The sequence below is a fragment of the Haliaeetus albicilla genome, chromosome 4 (genome assembly GCF_947461875.1).
Source record: "Haliaeetus albicilla chromosome 4, bHalAlb1.1, whole genome shotgun sequence".
NCBI classification, from domain to species: domain Eukaryota; kingdom Metazoa; phylum Chordata; class Aves; order Accipitriformes; family Accipitridae; genus Haliaeetus; species Haliaeetus albicilla.
The window spans coordinates 49,879,272-49,896,961 of record NC_091486.1 but is presented as its reverse complement, the minus strand read 5'-3'; the positions used below and the strand labels follow the sequence as shown (position 1 = coordinate 49,896,961).

At 45.1% G+C, this 17,690-nt stretch overlaps 1 protein-coding gene across 1 annotated transcript; it reads right to left on the bottom strand.

The window, feature by feature from the left end:
* Positions 1 to 296: 296 nt before the first annotated feature.
* On the bottom strand, positions 297 to 17,669 carry LOC104311128 (solute carrier family 2, facilitated glucose transporter member 5). Its single transcript, XM_009923816.2, has 12 exons — positions 12,083 to 17,669; positions 10,371 to 10,469; positions 9,759 to 9,919; positions 9,119 to 9,243; positions 6,331 to 6,483; positions 6,122 to 6,247; positions 5,644 to 5,831; positions 5,143 to 5,253; positions 4,535 to 4,636; positions 4,050 to 4,125; positions 2,791 to 2,918; positions 297 to 2,128 (listed from the first exon to the last, which is right to left on the bottom strand). Exons 1-12 carry the CDS (start codon positions 12,137 to 12,139, stop codon positions 1,898 to 1,900), a joined length of 1,557 nt encoding a protein of 518 aa, XP_009922118.1. The 5' UTR covers positions 12,140 to 17,669; the 3' UTR covers positions 297 to 1,897.
* Positions 17,670 to 17,690: the final 21 nt, after the last annotated feature.

Genomic DNA, 17,690 nt, shown 5'->3' with positions numbered 1-17,690 from the left:
ATCTTCCCTGCATGTGTCCTTCCTTCCTATTTCTCACCATCAAATCACCACCCCTTCCCCAGCAGACATATCACATAGGAAAGGACACATAAAGCCCTTGCAGGACAGAGTGAGGCTCATATGCAATCATTGTGCTTTGATCAGTGGTATGCCTTCTTTTCTGTAAAGGCATGTAGAGCATGGAAACACCTTCTTTTTGAACATGCACACATCACATGTTTGAGGGCAGGTATAAAACTCATTTTCTAAGATTCAAGTAAATCATGTGAAGGACACTCTCCATGAACAACACAAAATCCATGTCAGGGTTTTCAACAATTCTGCTTTTTTCAAAACCAAGGGCAGCAGCCCTGCATAACAATTAATTAAATTTAATTTCTCGATGTTAAATTATGCCATAATTAACCCCAAACCCCCTTAAACTAATAAATACTTTAAGAAACCCTCCATTTTTATCAGTGTGCACTTCAGTTTCTTCTGAGAATTGCCACTAGTCGTTAGACCCAGAGCTTTTCCAGACCAATTTAGCCTTCAGGTGGAATGGTGCCCTTAGGGGACACAACCAGAAACCAGAAGAAGGACCAAGCTCTAAACCATTTGAAGACTTTTTCAAGTGGTTTCAAGTACCCGAGAGCTGAGTTATTTCAAAAACTAAATTTAAGCAACTCAATGTGAGAAGCTAAGGACAAGTTTGGACACGTTTGCAAACACAGGCTCCAACCTGTAGCCCACTGCACAGGAATCAACCTGAATTTGACTCCTGCAATGCAGCAGGGAAGTTCTTACCCTCAACTCACATTACTACCTGGGTTATGAATGTTAATTCATCTTTTAAAGTTTGGGGACATTGGAAACAGAATAAAAGTCTCTGATTTGAGATGAAAAAGATTCATTTAAGGCTTTTTCAACAGCACTGAGAGCAGAGGCTTTCTTTGTAAGGATTTGTATAAAATCCACATTCAATCAAGAACCATCAGAAGTTTCAGTTCAATAGCATGTATGTCTGGGGGGACAAATGAGCTTCAACTGGCTCATGCATACAGAGTAGGGATATGAGGGTTATTAAAGGATTAAGAAAGGGACTGTTACTCTTTGGCAACTGAAGTATAAACAGTAGGGAGTGAAATGAGCTAAACAGCTCAAAGACTAGAGTGCCACTGGAGCAAATGGGTATAAAACAGTTGTGAATAAGCATCAGCCAGATGGAAGACTCCTAACCTCAAGAATAAGGCTTTGGAAGGACTCACCAGCCACAGCTGAGGACTAGGTTTGATTTTAAGGAGAGTTGGGTGAGCGTGGTAGGGGTGAGATTATAGTCATATGCATTTCCAGTCTAGCGGTCCTTTGAAACACACAAAGGAAGAACGAGAGTTGGCAGGATAAATGCCATTATCAGCCCATCTAACAAACTACTTCAGAACGACTGACAGTCTCTCCACCCCAGAGGACCAAAGGCCTGGCATCACTCATGCTGGACCCTCAAATACATGAATGACGCTGCACTCCTTGCACACAACTGACCAAAACCCAGCCCAAGTGCTGACTTGTGTCACCCTGAGATGTGTCAGTCAGGACACCAGGGACATACATCACCTTATGACATAGGTCACTTGATCACAGGAACTGAGCTGGCTGAGGACATTGCCCTTTCCTTGTGACAAATACCATGAATGGGTAGTTTGCCTTGGCAGTGGCTGTGCCATGAAGCAGAATGGTCCTGCTAATTACTCAAAGTGAGAACACTCTCAAGACACAATGGCTTATTTGGAAACTCCTGCTGTGGGAAATTTGCAGAAAGTCTGAATGAAGATCAGTATCAAACGATGAATCCATGTATTTGTTCTCCCACTGAACAGATCCTCAAAAATGTCTGGGCCAGCCCAAACAGTGGGCTGGGTCACAGCTTGCTGCTGGAGATTTTATTTTCTGCCTGCCTGCCTGGGACAATGTGGAAATCCTTAAGCTCTTCTTTGTCTTCCTGAATCTCCACCTTGTTCCTCTTGGCCATGATCCTGTTGATTTCCATGAAGGTTTTGTTCTTCGTCTCAGGAACAATTAAGAAGATGTAAACTATAGTGGCGAGGCAGATGGCACAGAAGATGAGGAAGCTGTAGGGCCCCAGTCCAGCCTAAGACAACGAAAGAAGACAGAGCAGGGATCAGGGCAATACTCCGGTTGCCTTCATGACATGATTTCGACATGCTGAACCCCTGATGTGCACATATCTTAAGTTGAACGACTAGAAGTTCGGGGTGCTTCTAGATTCTGTCTTCTCATACCACCACCATGGATTTATTGGAAACCACCACGGATTTACTGCAAAAGGAGGCTGAGGGTCTGTTGCATAAATCAAACTAAACTCACCAGCTCCCTTTGCACAGGCTAAAATCAGCAACTGTAGCAGTTTATGAGTCACTACCGCTGGGGATCAGTTTGAACTGGTGACCTCGAGATCAAAAGCCGAAATTGGCTCCCTGAGACACACACCCCCTCCATCACCCAATGGAAGATGGGGAATTTGCAATCTTTTCCATGCTCCTGAATTCAGGATCAGACATTCACCTGGAAAAGTAACTGCTTTCTTTTAAAGCAGGTGCAACAGATAGATAACGATAAAAAATTGCTGATTAGCATCAGTTTCCTGCCCTTAATGTATAATCCTGCATACAGGTACTGGGAACCAACCTGGGCATTTACAGCTCTCAGGATTAAAAAGGCTCTCTAAGAACACAGGGGTGAAGATACTAATTCTAGGCTGAAGTCTTGCCCTGTCATGCGATTGCATCTTACCTCCATGTAGAGGAACACGAGGCCCACGGTGAAGTTGCATAGCCAGTGCACAGACCCACCCACCATGAACGCTGCAGGCCGGGATGACTGCAGGAACATCTCGGTGATCATCACAAAGGGAATTGGACCTGGAAGGTAGTTGCATATTTGGAAATCCTAAAGGCAATTCTCCCACTCTGAATTCCTAGATTACACTGTTCATTTCAGTGGCAGGCAATGGTTTCTAAACTACTAGTGTTTAGAAACACCCGATAAATCAAATAAAGGATTAAATAAAAAAAAAAACACCAGGGCAACTAAATGACTTCCTAAACTCACACACAGCAATCAACCTCTTCTCTCCTATGGTTGCACCTTAACCACGAACCCATCTCCAGCACAAATTGTAAAATAAGATTGATAAACACAAACTGTCTCTCCAGAGATCACTCTACGAGCAGCAACTAAGCAAGTCATTGCTGCTTGAAAAAAGAAAGAAACAGGCCAACACGTGCAGGTGTTGGAGAAACACCTCGGGGAACGAGCCCTCAGGCCCGTGCCCTGCAGTGCCGCCCCGTGGCAAGGTTAAGCAGAAAAAGACCATGTTCTCATTAACGGGGTCAGGCCACAGGTCCAGCTGACCTGGTGTTCTCCCTCTGGCAATCTCCCTGCCCCCAGCACTTGAATCTGCCTGATGGCATAAATGGAAAAGGAAAGGTTGTATGTAATTCCATCTGCCAGCGAAACCTCTACAGGAGTTTCAAAACTGCACTGCTGCATCCAGCAAGGGCTTTCCAAGCTAAACAGACAACTCTACCACGCTGAGAAGCTGAGTCAGGACAAAGCCTTTCCAATATCCACCCTATCTGCACATCTCCTTTCTGCAAAGTGATCCGCAGGGCCACGCATATAATTTGAGTCACTTCTAATTTGATTTGTTGCCTACAGATGCAAGCATGCAGCATCTCTGCCCAGTTGGTAGGGCTCACTATCTCAGCGTAGTTTTGCTCCAGATCCTACTGAGGGAATCTCAAGCGCAAGCACAATTGTGCCTTTGCTTTTCCTCTTGAAAGCCAGATGCTCCCCTGCTTCACCGACGCAGCCGGCCAACGACTGGAACATAAATAAGCCTAGCTGACAATCAACAAGGTGCATGGCCACACAGAGAAGAAACTCAATCTCCTTGGATTAGCTCCACAAAGCTTTTGATTTGAAATCGAAGAGAACACTTGGCTTTACCCAACTTGTGGAGGAGACTGGACTAGAGTGTGCATACTTACTGGCTCCAATAGCATGGCCGATGATGTAAACAATGACACACACTATGCTGAGGTAAGACATCCATGAGACAGTGGTCTGTGAAGAATTTAATCACAGGTTAGACGCGGTTCCCATCTGAACATCACCAACATGTTCAAAGCACTATTTGTAGTAAGATTTGAAGGCATTCTAAAGCCTGTGTCACCCTCCATTGCCAGATATGTCCATACTGAGCCACAAAAATCATAGCCTGGGTATGATCCTTCCTTCCAACAACTGGATGCAACAGGTATTATGAACATGACATACTGGAGGGTAGTATTCAGACAAGCAAGTTCATAGCTTTTCCTGGGTTTACTTTAGGTAGATATACAAGTACAGAGACCTTTCATACTGTCCCCTCCCCACCAGGGTGTAGAAGCAACTTCAAAATATACCGGTGGCCTGTTCCCTGGAAGGTCCAGAAACGCATGGGTAGGATCACCTGAGCCATTCAACTACGCACCTGGAGATTGAGGGCCAAAGTTAACACTGCACAGGAGACACAACACAATCCAAAGCCAGCAAGGAGAAGGATTCTCCTCCCCAGGGACTCCACGATGAAAACCTGGAAGAGACAGAAGAGGGTGACAAACCAGACACCTGGGGCACAGCACTTCTTATTCCGGCAAAATTTATTAAGGTAGTCTTTGTCTTCTAAGAAATCCAGGGACATTTCCACCATCTACTGATGGATTGTGGGCATGAAGTCACGCAGAAACTGCAAAAAGCTGGATGTGTCAATAACACTGAGAGAATAGGCAGGCCGTTCTTCAGTACCCGGTCCCAGTGAGAACTGCATGGAAGCCCTGCACAGAAGCCCTGCATGGTAACACTGGACAGCAAAAAAGGGCATATCAGCCTGGAGACCAGAGATTGAAAACTTCTGAGGCATATGAGAAGTCATCATGGTTAATCACTTTGGTTACATAGCTGCCTTCAACCAAGGGACACTGCAGGGCACCTATTGTGCAAAGCAGCTCACAGTATGTGTAAACAATAAACTAATTTAAACAGTGATGGACAGGGGAGACTGGACAAGCTAGAACTCGAAGAGCCCTAATAGAAACTTACAGCAATCAAAGTCATGACGACGTTGATGGCCCCTATCGACACAGTGACATACTGAACATTGTTGTTGTCCACACCTGCCGACTGGAAGATTCTGTCTGCATAGTAGAAGACCTGCAGCAAAACCACAGCTGTGTTTATATGTGGCCAAAGGCAGAACACGGGAATCCCATTCTGGCTGCTTTTACACCCTAGAACTGGTGCACAGAAGCCTGGGAACGGAATTCCTTGATTTCTGGAGACATTGGTGTTTGGATCCAGGCACAAGCACATTACTTGAAAAACATCCAAACTATCCTTAACAGGACAGCTTGACTTTGTATCTAGTACATGTGTGTACTGGATTTGGTACTGGGTAGGGTCAACCCACCGTAACATGATGCAGAAGCAATGTCCCTGATGAAGGGGTACTCCTGTGTCAGCACTGGCCCACATCATCCATTCTAAAGTCCCATCCCTTTATTACTCACCCCACTGGCCTTTCTCACGTGCCTTCCCACTCACCGCATTAACCCCAGAGAGCTGCTGGCCCATCATCATGACAACGATAGAGATGAGCTGCCATCGCAAGCCTCTGAAAGTGCACAGGCTGAGTACGGAGAAATGTCCTTCTTCCTTTTCTGACTGGTCTTCTTGGCGCATTTCTTCTATCTCGTCATCTACATCATCCCAGCCTCTCAGCTTCCGCAGAGCTAGTTGGGAGTGGAAGGCGAGTTATGAACCCCAGAGAGCAGGTCTACAGTGAGCTCTCCTGCTTCAAATCAAGACAGAACAATATGTAAGACATAGGCAGCAGTGCTTCCATGGTGGGAATTCAGGGATTCACATATGCAGAGAAAGGAGCAATGTTGCAGGAATTCCATCCACCAGCAACATCAGTGAAGAATTTCACACTTGCTTCACCGTTGATTGCTGTCAGTCATGTCCCACAGTCAGATCTATCCCATTCCACCTCCCCTTTCATTAAAGGATGATGCTGTACCTTGTCGTGCTTGCTCTTCATTGCCCTTTTGTATCAGCAGGTATCTGGGACTCTCAGGGAAAAAGGGCAATATAAGGAGCTGAATTAGCGATGGGATCCCAGTGAGCCCCAGCAGCACGGGCCAGCCTGCAACAAGTGAGACAAGATGACAGCTGTGAGAAATCTTTCCCCAACAGAGCCCACAGAAAAGTCCCGAGCCAGGGCTTTACCTTTGGCATTCCCAAGGATGCTGTTGAGACCAAGAATTTGAGCTACAAGGATCCCGAGAGTGATGAAGAGCTGGGGCACTACCCCGATAGCACCTCTCAGATTTTTGGGGGACATTTCTCCAAGGAACATGGGAACCACATTGGAAGCCAGACCTAGGAGTTAGAGAACAATGTTAGACATGCAGCTGCCTGATGTCAGCACACTCACCATCTTCAGTAAGATGCCTTTTCCCCAAGTGAGACCAAAGTGATCCCGGCTGGACCACAAGACACATGGAAATCTCACACCCAAACCCTTCTGCTCCAGTTGAAGATTAATGTCATCTTCTGGCCAGTGAATAAGCTGTGCATGTTTTCCTCACTCTTCAGTGGAACATGGGACAAAAAAACCACGTGGCATTGGTTCACTCAGTAGGTGGAGAGGTACATCACTGCATCTGGTGTCCTCAGAAAGGCCCAGGAATCTAGCTTTCTCTGGGAGCCGTTAAACAAAGAAGTTTGTCCCACTACCTCTCTGTTTGTACGTAACGCTGTCCCTTCGCCAAGGCTGTCAATATTACACTCACATATCTTAAACTTAAGACAGAAATCGTCTCTGTAGCTAAGCTGCAGAGGCATTCCCATGCTGGAGCTAATTCAAGGAATCTGGATTGTTTCACCCATCTCAACTAAAAACCAGTCAATTGAAATACAGTAGGGAACCAACCATACATGCAGGATGGGCAACCTGCCCACCTTCTGGTGCTTTCAGTGTCTAGCTTATTAACTGCTCAGCAGCAAAGCATTTTAGGAGTCCAAGAAGGCTAGCAGTAGCCTGTCTTGCCTACAAAGCTGGCAGATGATTTGGGGACTCTCAGTATTCATCGTCCTAAAAGTAGCTTCCTCCCAGCAGGGTCTGCCAAGTACTTCAATACAATACATGCAAAGAAAAATTGTGTGCTACCTCAGGTTTGGAAACAAACTCAAACTGTAAGGGGGGAAGAATTTCTACTTCTTCTAAAACAAGAAAAGAAATCAGTGTCCAAACAAGCTGATGTGAGGGTGGAGGGATGTGACTTCTTGCTGGCTTTTAAAAATTCACTACTCCTTTAATCGCTCAGTAACATTTTGCAGAGAGCTTTGCTGGTTTGAGATCTCCTACAGGTAGCGTGTTGGAATAGGTATTTCTACTCAACTAGGACGCTAAGGACCCAGGTTATTTTGAGGAACATTGCACGGTTACCCACAGTAACCCCAGCGAGCTGCCAGCTCCCATGCTTACGCTGTAAATCTTGGCATGCAAAACCCAAACTCTGGGAGTCAAATGACCACATGAGACTCTTTTCTTACATTTCTAAAGTTCCTAGCCTTCAAGAGCTTGGAGTTACAAAGGTGATCAAACTGTTATCTGAAAGCCAAAAGGCACAGAAACAAGTAGTAAAGCAACTAGAAAAACATTATAAAGCTAAACTCATGAGGTGTAGTGTTTTGTGTTCACATTCCATCCAGCCCTTTAATTACCCAGATTAAAACATGCTAGCAGTGACTCCTGGATGACTGCATTCAATTAACAGTGGCTTTCTAACTGTTCAGACCCATGCTGATCCAGCCCTGTCACAGTGGAGCCCTGTATACACCAGAGCCGCCCTTTTGCTGGGCAGAGTGATGCTTGGACCCTACCAGAGCCTGGAGCAGGCTGGCTTGGCTCAGCAGCTTCCCTCCCCAGACACAAAGTCCACGGTTCAAGGGAGATCAAGCCGGGAAGGGCAAGTCAGGACAGCTGGTGCAGATTCTTTTGTAAGTTATAAATAACTGCAAAGAGGTAATCACACTTAACAGGTCCCTTAGTATTTATTCAGAGAACCAATGCTAAGAGCAACTGCCAGGCTTAGGAGAGTCAAAAGCCAAAACAAAACCATTGGACTAGATAAATTTCCTGCCTTAGCACACCAATTGCAATTGCTGTATGTTACAGATCAAGTTGTTTTCCTATGTCAGTGTCTTGTTTTCTCATTTTATCTTCACAGGATATCCCAACTCACTACTAAACCACGGAGGATGTCGCTCTCGCTAGCCCAAAGCCAATTAATTGAGCCTAAATGCTGTTAGGACCCTTATCAGCCTGGCTCTGCACACACTCAGTACAGTACTGCATGAGGTATCCAGCCCTTCTGGGTTTCTGTTTGTTCCACGTTACTGTAGCTCTAATGGAACCACTTACACCAGCAACTCACATACACCATTCTCCTTGGCTTTCCACTATCTTTGCAGTAAATCCAGTGGCTCTGAACTATCTGCTGTCCGTTTTAACATTTCTTTTCTCCTGCAGGAATAACAGTCAGTTCCAGGACTGGATTATTAGATCTGGCATTGTCTCCAAAGACTTTGACTTAGAAGGATTATTCTGTTTCTGATTATGTTAAAACGAAACAAAACAAAAAACAAACAAACAAAAAGCCAGGCTATCTGCTTTAAGATATCTGGGAAAACAGATTACCATCAGCAGGTTTCCTGGCTGTTGGAGCTCCAGTGCCTAGCAGATGCTTATTGCAGAGGATAGCTGCATCTACAGACACACATCTCCTCTGTACTTCTTAAATTCCAGTCTCACTGCCATTGTTTACTAGAGACCTTTAGTACTTCTGCAACATGCAAATGACAACTGTTATTCAAGCAAGTACAGCATTGTTATGTAGATGTGTGGCTAAAATATGCTACCTGTGAAACCATCTCTCGTGAGAACAAAAAACCTTTACATAGCCAAGAACATATTTATTGCTCTCCCTTTACCATCCAACCTCTCACTTACCCGCATATATTCCTATGATAACACGTGAAAGGATGATTACTTCAAATGTTTTTGCTAGCTCTGAGGTTCCCATAAGGATGGCAGCAGCAACGGAGAAGAGGTTATTTATCAGCAAAGTGCCCTTTCTGCAAAGTAATGGGAAAGAAAGCAGGTTCAGGTGTTTTTCTTTTTAAGGGCCCAATAACAGACAGATCCCCTCTGTGTTATGCTGTCCAAAACTCAAATGAATCACCTCTCAAAGACTAATAAAAGGGAAAATGGTGATTGTCCCATTTTCTCCTGCAGGGAATGAAGGCTTCAAAGAAGAAGTGCAGTTTCTCAGGAAACCTGAGCAGCAGAAGCTGGGTCTGATCTCACATCCCAGCCCAGGACTTTCATCATTGCTCTCTGCCTGGCTCAGTGCCCAGCATACAGCCCGGCCTTGACCATGTTGAAACCATATAAATTCTTCTGCGCATGGGAGACAACACATATTGCTGAGTCCAGCAACTAATCACCGGCCCATCTGCCTCGCGATCAAGGTGTGTGTGACACCATCATGCTCCTGATGGGCTTGGCAAGCTGGAGTGACCGGTGAGGCAAGTCTTATCTGAACCCAGCAAACTGTTGGTGAAGGATGTTAAGCACCACTGTCACGTACCGGCCACAATTGTTGACCAGAGGCCACACCATGAGGGACCCAAACAAGCCGCCCAGAGGGTACATGGACACAGTAAGAGACCAGAGCAGTGTCTGGAAGCCACTGTCCATAGGCACTCCATTCCTGTCGAAGTAGGTTCGGTTGTAAAAGTCTTGCATGTACTGAAATACAGAGCACGCTTAGCACAGTAAGTAAAATTTTCACGCAGTAAAAGCTAGTTAACAACAAATACCGTAAAGCTTTAAACAAACGTCTTGATACAAACTAGAATGGCTGAGTTGGAAAATGAATGCAAGAGAGGGATGGAGAAGCCTGGGCTAGATAACTGTTACTACGAGTTATCCTGCCTTATCGGATTTGCCTGGTTTCCAGAAGGAAAGACATTCGTTGTGCCCCGTCTCTGCTGGGCAAAGTCTGAACAGTAGTGCTATAGGCCTCAACATCCCCTTTTCTTCCCTGGGGAACCACTTTTCGCTGGGAGTCTGGTGACCTGAAGCACGGAGAAGTACAAGCATCTGCCCACAAACACCCATAATCTAACTGTTAGGCTCCTGCCTTGTTTTGTTTGTAAACCTACTCCTAGGTCACGGTCCGCTCCAGGGTCCAACCTACCGGGGCTGGAGAATTGATCACAGAGACGTTGTAGCCATACTGGAAAGAAGATCCAAATGCAGACAGCAGCGCTACCAGCGCAAGCGGAAGTGTCATTTTCTGCAGAGGGGAAAGAAAACACTCAAACACCACCTTAGAAGCAGGTTTGGCTTTTAGGCGTAAATGGCATTCAGTAAAAATAAAGAAATACCCTAAGACTTGCCTTCTGTGTTCTTCACTTCATGTTACTGTATAAAGAAAGCCCAATGGGTTGTTTTCATTATAACTCATTTTGTTCTGCTTGATTTGCACATAGTCATTACAGTAATTCATTCTACTCTTTTCTGGTATTGATGGATCATTTGGATGATGAATAATCTTTAAGTTACCATGCTTAAAATACCACCCCGCAGGGAAAAAAATTGTATGCAATTATTCTTTTTCCAACATGCAAATTACTTAGTAAAATAACACAGGATATTGGCACAAGAAAGCTTTAAAAAGAAAAGATTTTGCATGAAGTGGCAAAATCCTTTTCCTGTTCATTTGTTCTGCTTTCACATGCTGGCTTGTTCTGCCTCCCACATTGCAGGATCAAGCTGTTTATGGATCTAATCCGATTGCCACTGAAGCCAATTAGAATTTATCCAAGTAGCTCAGCGAGGGCTTGGTTGTGGGGTGTAAAAGCAGCACTGTGTGGTTAAAAAGAAGGGTGAAATCGCCATCCTGAGTAGGATCAAACACCAACCATGTTTGTGGGTACACAGTCCTCAGGGTTACAAGCAACTTGCTTTTTGTGACAATTTAGTTGCTATTCAGTCCTCGGGCTGGCCCTGCTGTGTTGACTGAGCTGTTTTGTTTTGGGGTTGGTTTTGTTGGTTTGGTTTGTTTGGTTTTTTTTTTTTTTTATAGTTCACTAATATATCTCATTGCTGCTACATCAATAAAGTAATTTTTCATTCAGACACATATAATTTTCTGCCACCATCATTAGCCTTAACGTCTGCAAGGTTTTATGTCCCACGTGAAGGACCTGTCATTTCCCTAACTGAACATTTGTCCAAATAGCTGCTGGTACTCCTTATATTCCTCAGAAGCTCCAGCAGCTCACCTCCAGAGGTCTGCAGAGTTTAAGGCACTGCAGGAGATCAAAATTCAAGTTGATCTCAGACTAAGGATCAGGAGGAAACCAAGGCTTCCAGCTACATTTTCTAGGAGGAGACTGTTGACATTCTCGCATTGGTGATGAAAAGCAGGCTGCCTTGCTCACACTAAACAAATCCCAGGATCACAGAAGAGGCACTGGTGTTGTTCCATTCAGCACTTTTAGGAAAACCTCTGGCGTACACGAGCATTGCACTGTGCAAGATTCCACACAAATGCTGCTGTGAAAGGTAGCCCCCATCCAGAAGCATCTACAGCCTAAAACTGATTAGAAAGTAGGAAAGAAAACTCACACACAGAAGGGGAAAGTCACACAGAAGTTATGTGGTACGTCAGCTGCAGACAGAGAGAAAATCATGAGACTCAGTGCAACACTACACTGCAGACAAACATAAACTGGGTTTAAGAACATAGGCATCTCTGCTCTCCATGTGAGAGCAGTTGTGGATATGGTAGCCGAAAAGATCTTGGTCTTCTCCTTCCTCTACAAGTACCTGCAGATCTCACAAAGCTTGCTCTGCACCTCCGGGGGAGGCTGAAGTTGGAAGTATAGAGCCCAGCACACTTACCCCCTTTGAACCTTCATCGTAGTCGGAGCTCTCCTCCTCCTTTCCTTTCAACTTCATTTCGGTGTTTGAATCACAGATGCTGACTACAGGCTTTTATAGCCAAAACAGATGACGCAGGGGATGGAAACGCCCTACGCAGAAAATCCCACTCTGTGACTTTTCAGAAAACATCCAATCAACCACAAGCTCTATCAGCCAAGTTGTCGTTGTCTGATCGTTCCCGTACTCTGCGTGACTCCCTCGTGTCCTCTCTTTCTTTTCCTTGTTCAAGTCTGTTGCTGCTAGGTCAGATGTTCTTTTGCCAGATCCTGACTCCAGACAGAGGTGCTGCCTAGCTACAGGGGAAACAGGCTCATCTGTCCAACTAGAAGGGGCAGACTTATCGCAAAAGCTGCTAAATAAGCTGTTTTCCCCCCAGCTATATGTACATCGACAAGATGAGTCTACAGCAATAGAGCTGCTGCTCCTTCAGCCTGCAGCTCATGGGCTACTGGGGACGTGCAGCTGGAGAGGCTGCTGCATTCCAGGGAAAATGGAGCATTCCATGGGAGCTGCCTTGGCAACAGAGAGGGTGTTTGCCATGGGCCACAGCGATAAAACCGAACCGTATTAACTCTCTTGCAGCCACAAATTGCGTATCTGCCCTTGGGCTGAAATATTGCTCATTGTCCTACCTTGCACCGACCAACTTGCTCAGGGCACTTTTCTAGTTCGCAGAGAACAGATTCATCCTCTCAGATTTGTGTTTTTGACAGTTCTTTGACAGAAGACGGTTTTTCCACCAAAGCACGGTAGTTCCTTTCCCTCTACATACAAGGTATACCACGTGTTGCTGGCTTAGTATTAACCTCCTACCCTATGAAACTACTTTGAACAGTACAGGACTTGGTTAATAGTCCACTACAATTTCTAGAGTTTATCAGAGAAATGCAAAGTTCACAGATACCTCCAGCAGCCAGAGAAATTGGAACCAAACCTTGTTATTGGTCTGTCTTTAACAGCCAGCTTGCCAGCTTCAAAAAAAAAAGCATCCTCTTTAGCAACAGGAATGGTTCATGTGTCTTGCATGCATTCTTTGACTGGTTGCAGCCCCCCCTCCTCCAAGTGAAAGCATTCTGCTCTAAAAATAGGAAGGGAACAGAGCCCTGTCACTTTCAGGATAGTGGAACTTAGTCCCTAGACTTCTTGTCATTTGTTTTTTTATTGCATTTGTTATAAGTTAACATCCTCAAGGATGCTGTTTGCTAGGATTTCCTGACAGTGGAGCACACCTCAAGAACACTCCTGTGTCCTTCAGGAACTACTCCTGCTTCAGTCCCCCCTATCACATGGTGTCTTAACTGAAGAGAGATGCAAACCAGAATATTCATTTCACCCATAACTCATCTTTCTCTACCTTCCTCTGCATTCCCATTGAGAGAATGTAGCTAGCTGGCACTAACCAAGACACTCTGAGCTAACTCAGCTTTTCCCATGCTGCCTTCAAACATTGCTCAAAGCACCCCAAAACAAACGGGACAGGCCATAGCTCACTCAGCAACTAGTTCAGTTCTCATTTTCACAGATCTTTGGCCAGAAGAGGAAAAAATGTAAAGTGAGCCATTTTGCCCCAGGGGTGGGGAAGTTGCAATGAGGACAAACTTCTTCCATGAAATTCCTGTTCTTTGAAGACACCATCATTCTTCTGGGAGCTCTTGGCAGAATGACAGCCACCCTGATACTCAGTTGTTAAAGAAAGGAGAATTCTCTATCATGGTCTTTAAACTCCTTCCCTGAACTTGAAGAAATCATCTCGACACATACAGAACTCAAACAGGACATGTATGTTTGCCATCAGAAATCCTTCATCAAAGTAAGTATCTGCTTATGGCAGTAGAACACTTTGAATATTTGCCAACCACAGCAAGATTCTGGTAACAACATCCATAAGGTAGTAATTGGCACTGGGATGATCTTGGAAGAGATTGATGAAGGGAGACAGGATGGTGAATGAACTTCCTGGACTTTCAAAGCAATTGCATGGATATAACTTCTTCAACAGCTGAGATCCTACTGGACTTGGGCAAAGAACAGAGCCATTAACAAGCAGAGAGTCAATTTTATAGGCATTTTACAAGCACATTTTCAATTTCAACTACAGTACATATTAAGTGTCTTACATCTGCTCTTCATCCCAGAGTGCATTTGCCTGAACACATTAACTCAGCTCTATCTTCTCTGCACTTGTCCACCACATGGTAAGAGTTCCCATGCACGTGTGCAGGGAACTATTTACACTCAGCCCAATTGTCTGTGCTCAAAACCGGATCCTATGAAATCCTGATCTCGTTGGCAAAAATTAAGAGGGGAGGCTTAGTTTCCAGGAGAAGAAATCTGCTGGAGAACATTAGCAGTGAGCTACACAAAAGTGATGGTTAGATCAGGAGCTGGCAGTCAGCCACGCTGCAGTATACTGATTGCAATGCTTGCAGTAAAGAGACTTAGGAGACATCCCACAGTGTATGTCCAGAAGAGTGACATTATCAGCCTTTTCACCTGCATTTTGGGAAGGAATTGCATGTTCAGTCAAGGCTAATTCAATATCATATGCAGTCCTGAGCTACAACAGGGGCCTCAAGGTGAAACAATAATTTAAGTAACAAATGACTTGCCTGCAAATAAGTCATACAGAGATACCGCTTTATCAGCTGCATAAATGGCTTCCAGCCAATTAAGCAAGAGGTAGATATGGCAGTCTGATCCCCTCGCAATAGGAAAGGGGGTTGCTGGATAAATAAGCACGCTCTGCAGGTAAACAGTAGCACACATGAGGGTCTGGAAATAAAAGGTAAACCAGACCCTATTGTCACTGCACAACGGCAATGCTAGGCAGCATCCTGCCAACCTTCTTCCTTTTCCATTGCTGCCCTCAAAGACCATCTCAGAAGAGCCTCGGCCACGCAGACGCATCCCCAAAATAAAAACAAAGGAGCAGACAGATCTGTAAACTTACCGTATCACAAGCTGCTAAGTTGGTCCGAGAACTTTGCGGTCCTTTCTCTATTGGCGGTGCTGTGTGACCCAGAAGATGTTTCAGAAAGCGTTGGAATGCTTGGATATTAAATCCCCATCTGCACTTTGTTCAGCGGAAGCATCTGACCGTCCAAATACCCATGCTGCTCTCTCGGACCTTAGTGGGTTCATTTTTCAATCCAGGACAGAAATACGGACTGTGCCAGCCAAGACCTGCCTTTTGCCAGCTCATGCCACTCTGCACCAATTTCTGCAGTTCCCTATAGGGTTGCAGGGACTGCAAAATACATGGATTTCAGTGCAGCACAACAGATATTCACACTGCTTCTCAGCAGCAGGAATGACTTGTATTATGCAACCATAAGTCTTACAAACATTAGGTTTGGCAGCATTAGAGTACTCTGGTGTCGTCTCTGTAACTGTTCTTCATGATGGGAAGAGAAGATAGTAGTGGCACAACCAGAAATTACTTTTCTAAGACGTTCCTCCGCTTTAGCAACAAGAAGATTTATCCTTTTCTTGCAAACAGACGGTTCGTTGAACACACACCTTCTAGGTTTTAAAGTAAAACAGACATTGCCTAAATCCTCCTGTACTACAGAACTATGGTTCACTCCTAGAGCCAGGGATCATCTTGCTCAATTAGACTCAAGTCTTGGGAAGACGACAAAAAGGGGAAAAAAGGAGAAATGGATTTTGCAATGATCAAATCAGTATCAACAGTACCAGCAAGTAGTATAACAAGTACTGAGAGTATGTATAGGTGAGGGGTGAACTCACCAAGTTCTAACCAACTCCTGCTTGGGGAAAGAGCGTTGGCAAGCACCCTCCAGCCATCACAGCCCTTTGCTCTTTATTCCCCTCAATCCAGAGCTGCATCCCACTCCCGCCTCCTTCACACAGCCCACTCTCCTCCACTCAACATTTTCATTTCATCCAGTCAGTCTTAAAACTTCCAACTCCACTTCCAACCACCCCAAGTCCTTCTCATCTTTCCAGCCGTGGTTTCCTTCCAGCTCTTGTTATTTAACAAGCTCTGTTCTTTGCAGACCTAGCTTTTCTTACTTCCCCTCCCCAGGCTCCACTCCCATAGTCCATAATAGGCAGCCAGCACCCTCCCCACACATACAGCTCTTCCTGTCTTTATATACTTAAAACCTCTCCATGAACTTCAAAAGCCTCCCAAGAGTTACTGGAAACCAGCACACGGCTCGGCTCCCTCCGCTTCGTTCTGATATCAACCCTAGTCCATGTGTTGGAGCACACTGAGCGTAGGAGCTCCAAGCAGCAAAGACATGCCCGAGGATGGCAATATTTAGGATAAACTGAAAGACAATCCTTGATGTGCAAATTAACATTTTTCTCAAATGCTTGTCATGCAGTCAGAAGGCAGAGTGTAGACACAAAGCACACATTGCAAGTGCCCCTGATAGAGCAGCCAAAATACTGCAAGGAGCCTTCAATCACTTCTAACACTGCAGAACAAACAAGTTTCCCTCTACATGCTGTCTACAGCATCTGGACTCCTTTCCTCACCTGCCCGGATCAACTGGTTAAATCTGAGGCAGAGTTATAAACCACAGAAAAGCAGATATCCCAGATGGGAAGCATTGTGCAACCCTAGTAAAAAATACTGTCCCTCAATCAGTTGTGCATATAGCCATGGTCCAGCACCACTTATTACACCGGGGTTTTGGCTGCTTCCAGGCTTGTGAGATGGCCAAGGAAATTTGAATCTATTTTGAGAAAAGCTCATTCGCAGGTTGGAATCACATGGCACCTTACAAAGCCACACTCAACTGTCAGCCTGCCCACGCCTCAGGTTTTTTCCCCCATAATGACTTGAATTTTCTCTATTCAGGCAAGTCCTGGGATGGCACCAGCTCTCCCCAACATTAGTCCCACCTACCTTATAGCCTGGCCTCATCTGGAGAAAGCACCATTTGTAATCTCATGATTACGTACCATTTATAATCTCACATAGCTGAAAGCCACAGTCCATAAGGTCAACTGAGCCGAAGAGAAACAAGACCCACACACTCACAAATAGGTAGAAAAGATTTGTCTTCCTGTACATGCCTTGGTCTTTAAGGCAGACACTAAAGAAACCTGAAGGAAGATCTTGCAACAGTTTCTCATCCAAATTCTCCGAGGTGCCGAGACCTATCACAACATCCTTGAACAACATCTTGGTAAATAACAGAACTTTATTTTGTAGAAGTTGGAGAAAATGTTAAAAAACAAGCAAGTGAGGAGCTGTAAATAAGGTAACACACTGTCCAAACAGCAAACAAAAAACCATCCCCTCCCCAGCGCTGGCATAACACTCCCAAAGCAAGAACAGACCGTAGCCTGTGCTTCACCAGAGGACATCTGGAGTTCAGAGCACATGCCAGGCACCCTCTTGCTGCTGGTGAGGGCTATCCTTGCTGGAGGCTGGGGTGGTACACCCAGATATCCCTGAGCACCAAGGGAGTCTGCAGAGATCAGATTTTCCCGGGAGGCAATAAGCATGCTGCCACCACAAACCCTGATTATGATCCCTAACCACCAAGGAGGAGGAATAAACCATCGAGAGGAGCCATCCATCACCACC

Bases quoted from the DNA above. Each gene is read 5' to 3' on its own strand.
- LOC104311128 (XM_009923816.2), bottom strand. From the start codon at position 12,139: ATGAAGTTGAAAGGAAAGGAGGAGGAGAGCTCCGACTACGATGAAGGT. The intron at 6,484-9,118 runs GTAAGTGAGAGG...TCTAACTCCTAG, and splicing joins TATCATAGGAATATATGCGG to GTCTGGCTTCCAATGTGGTT. The intron at 4,126-4,534 runs GTGCGTAGTTGA...AATTCTTCACAG, and splicing joins CTTTGGCCCTCAATCTCCAG to ACCACTGTCTCATGGATGTC.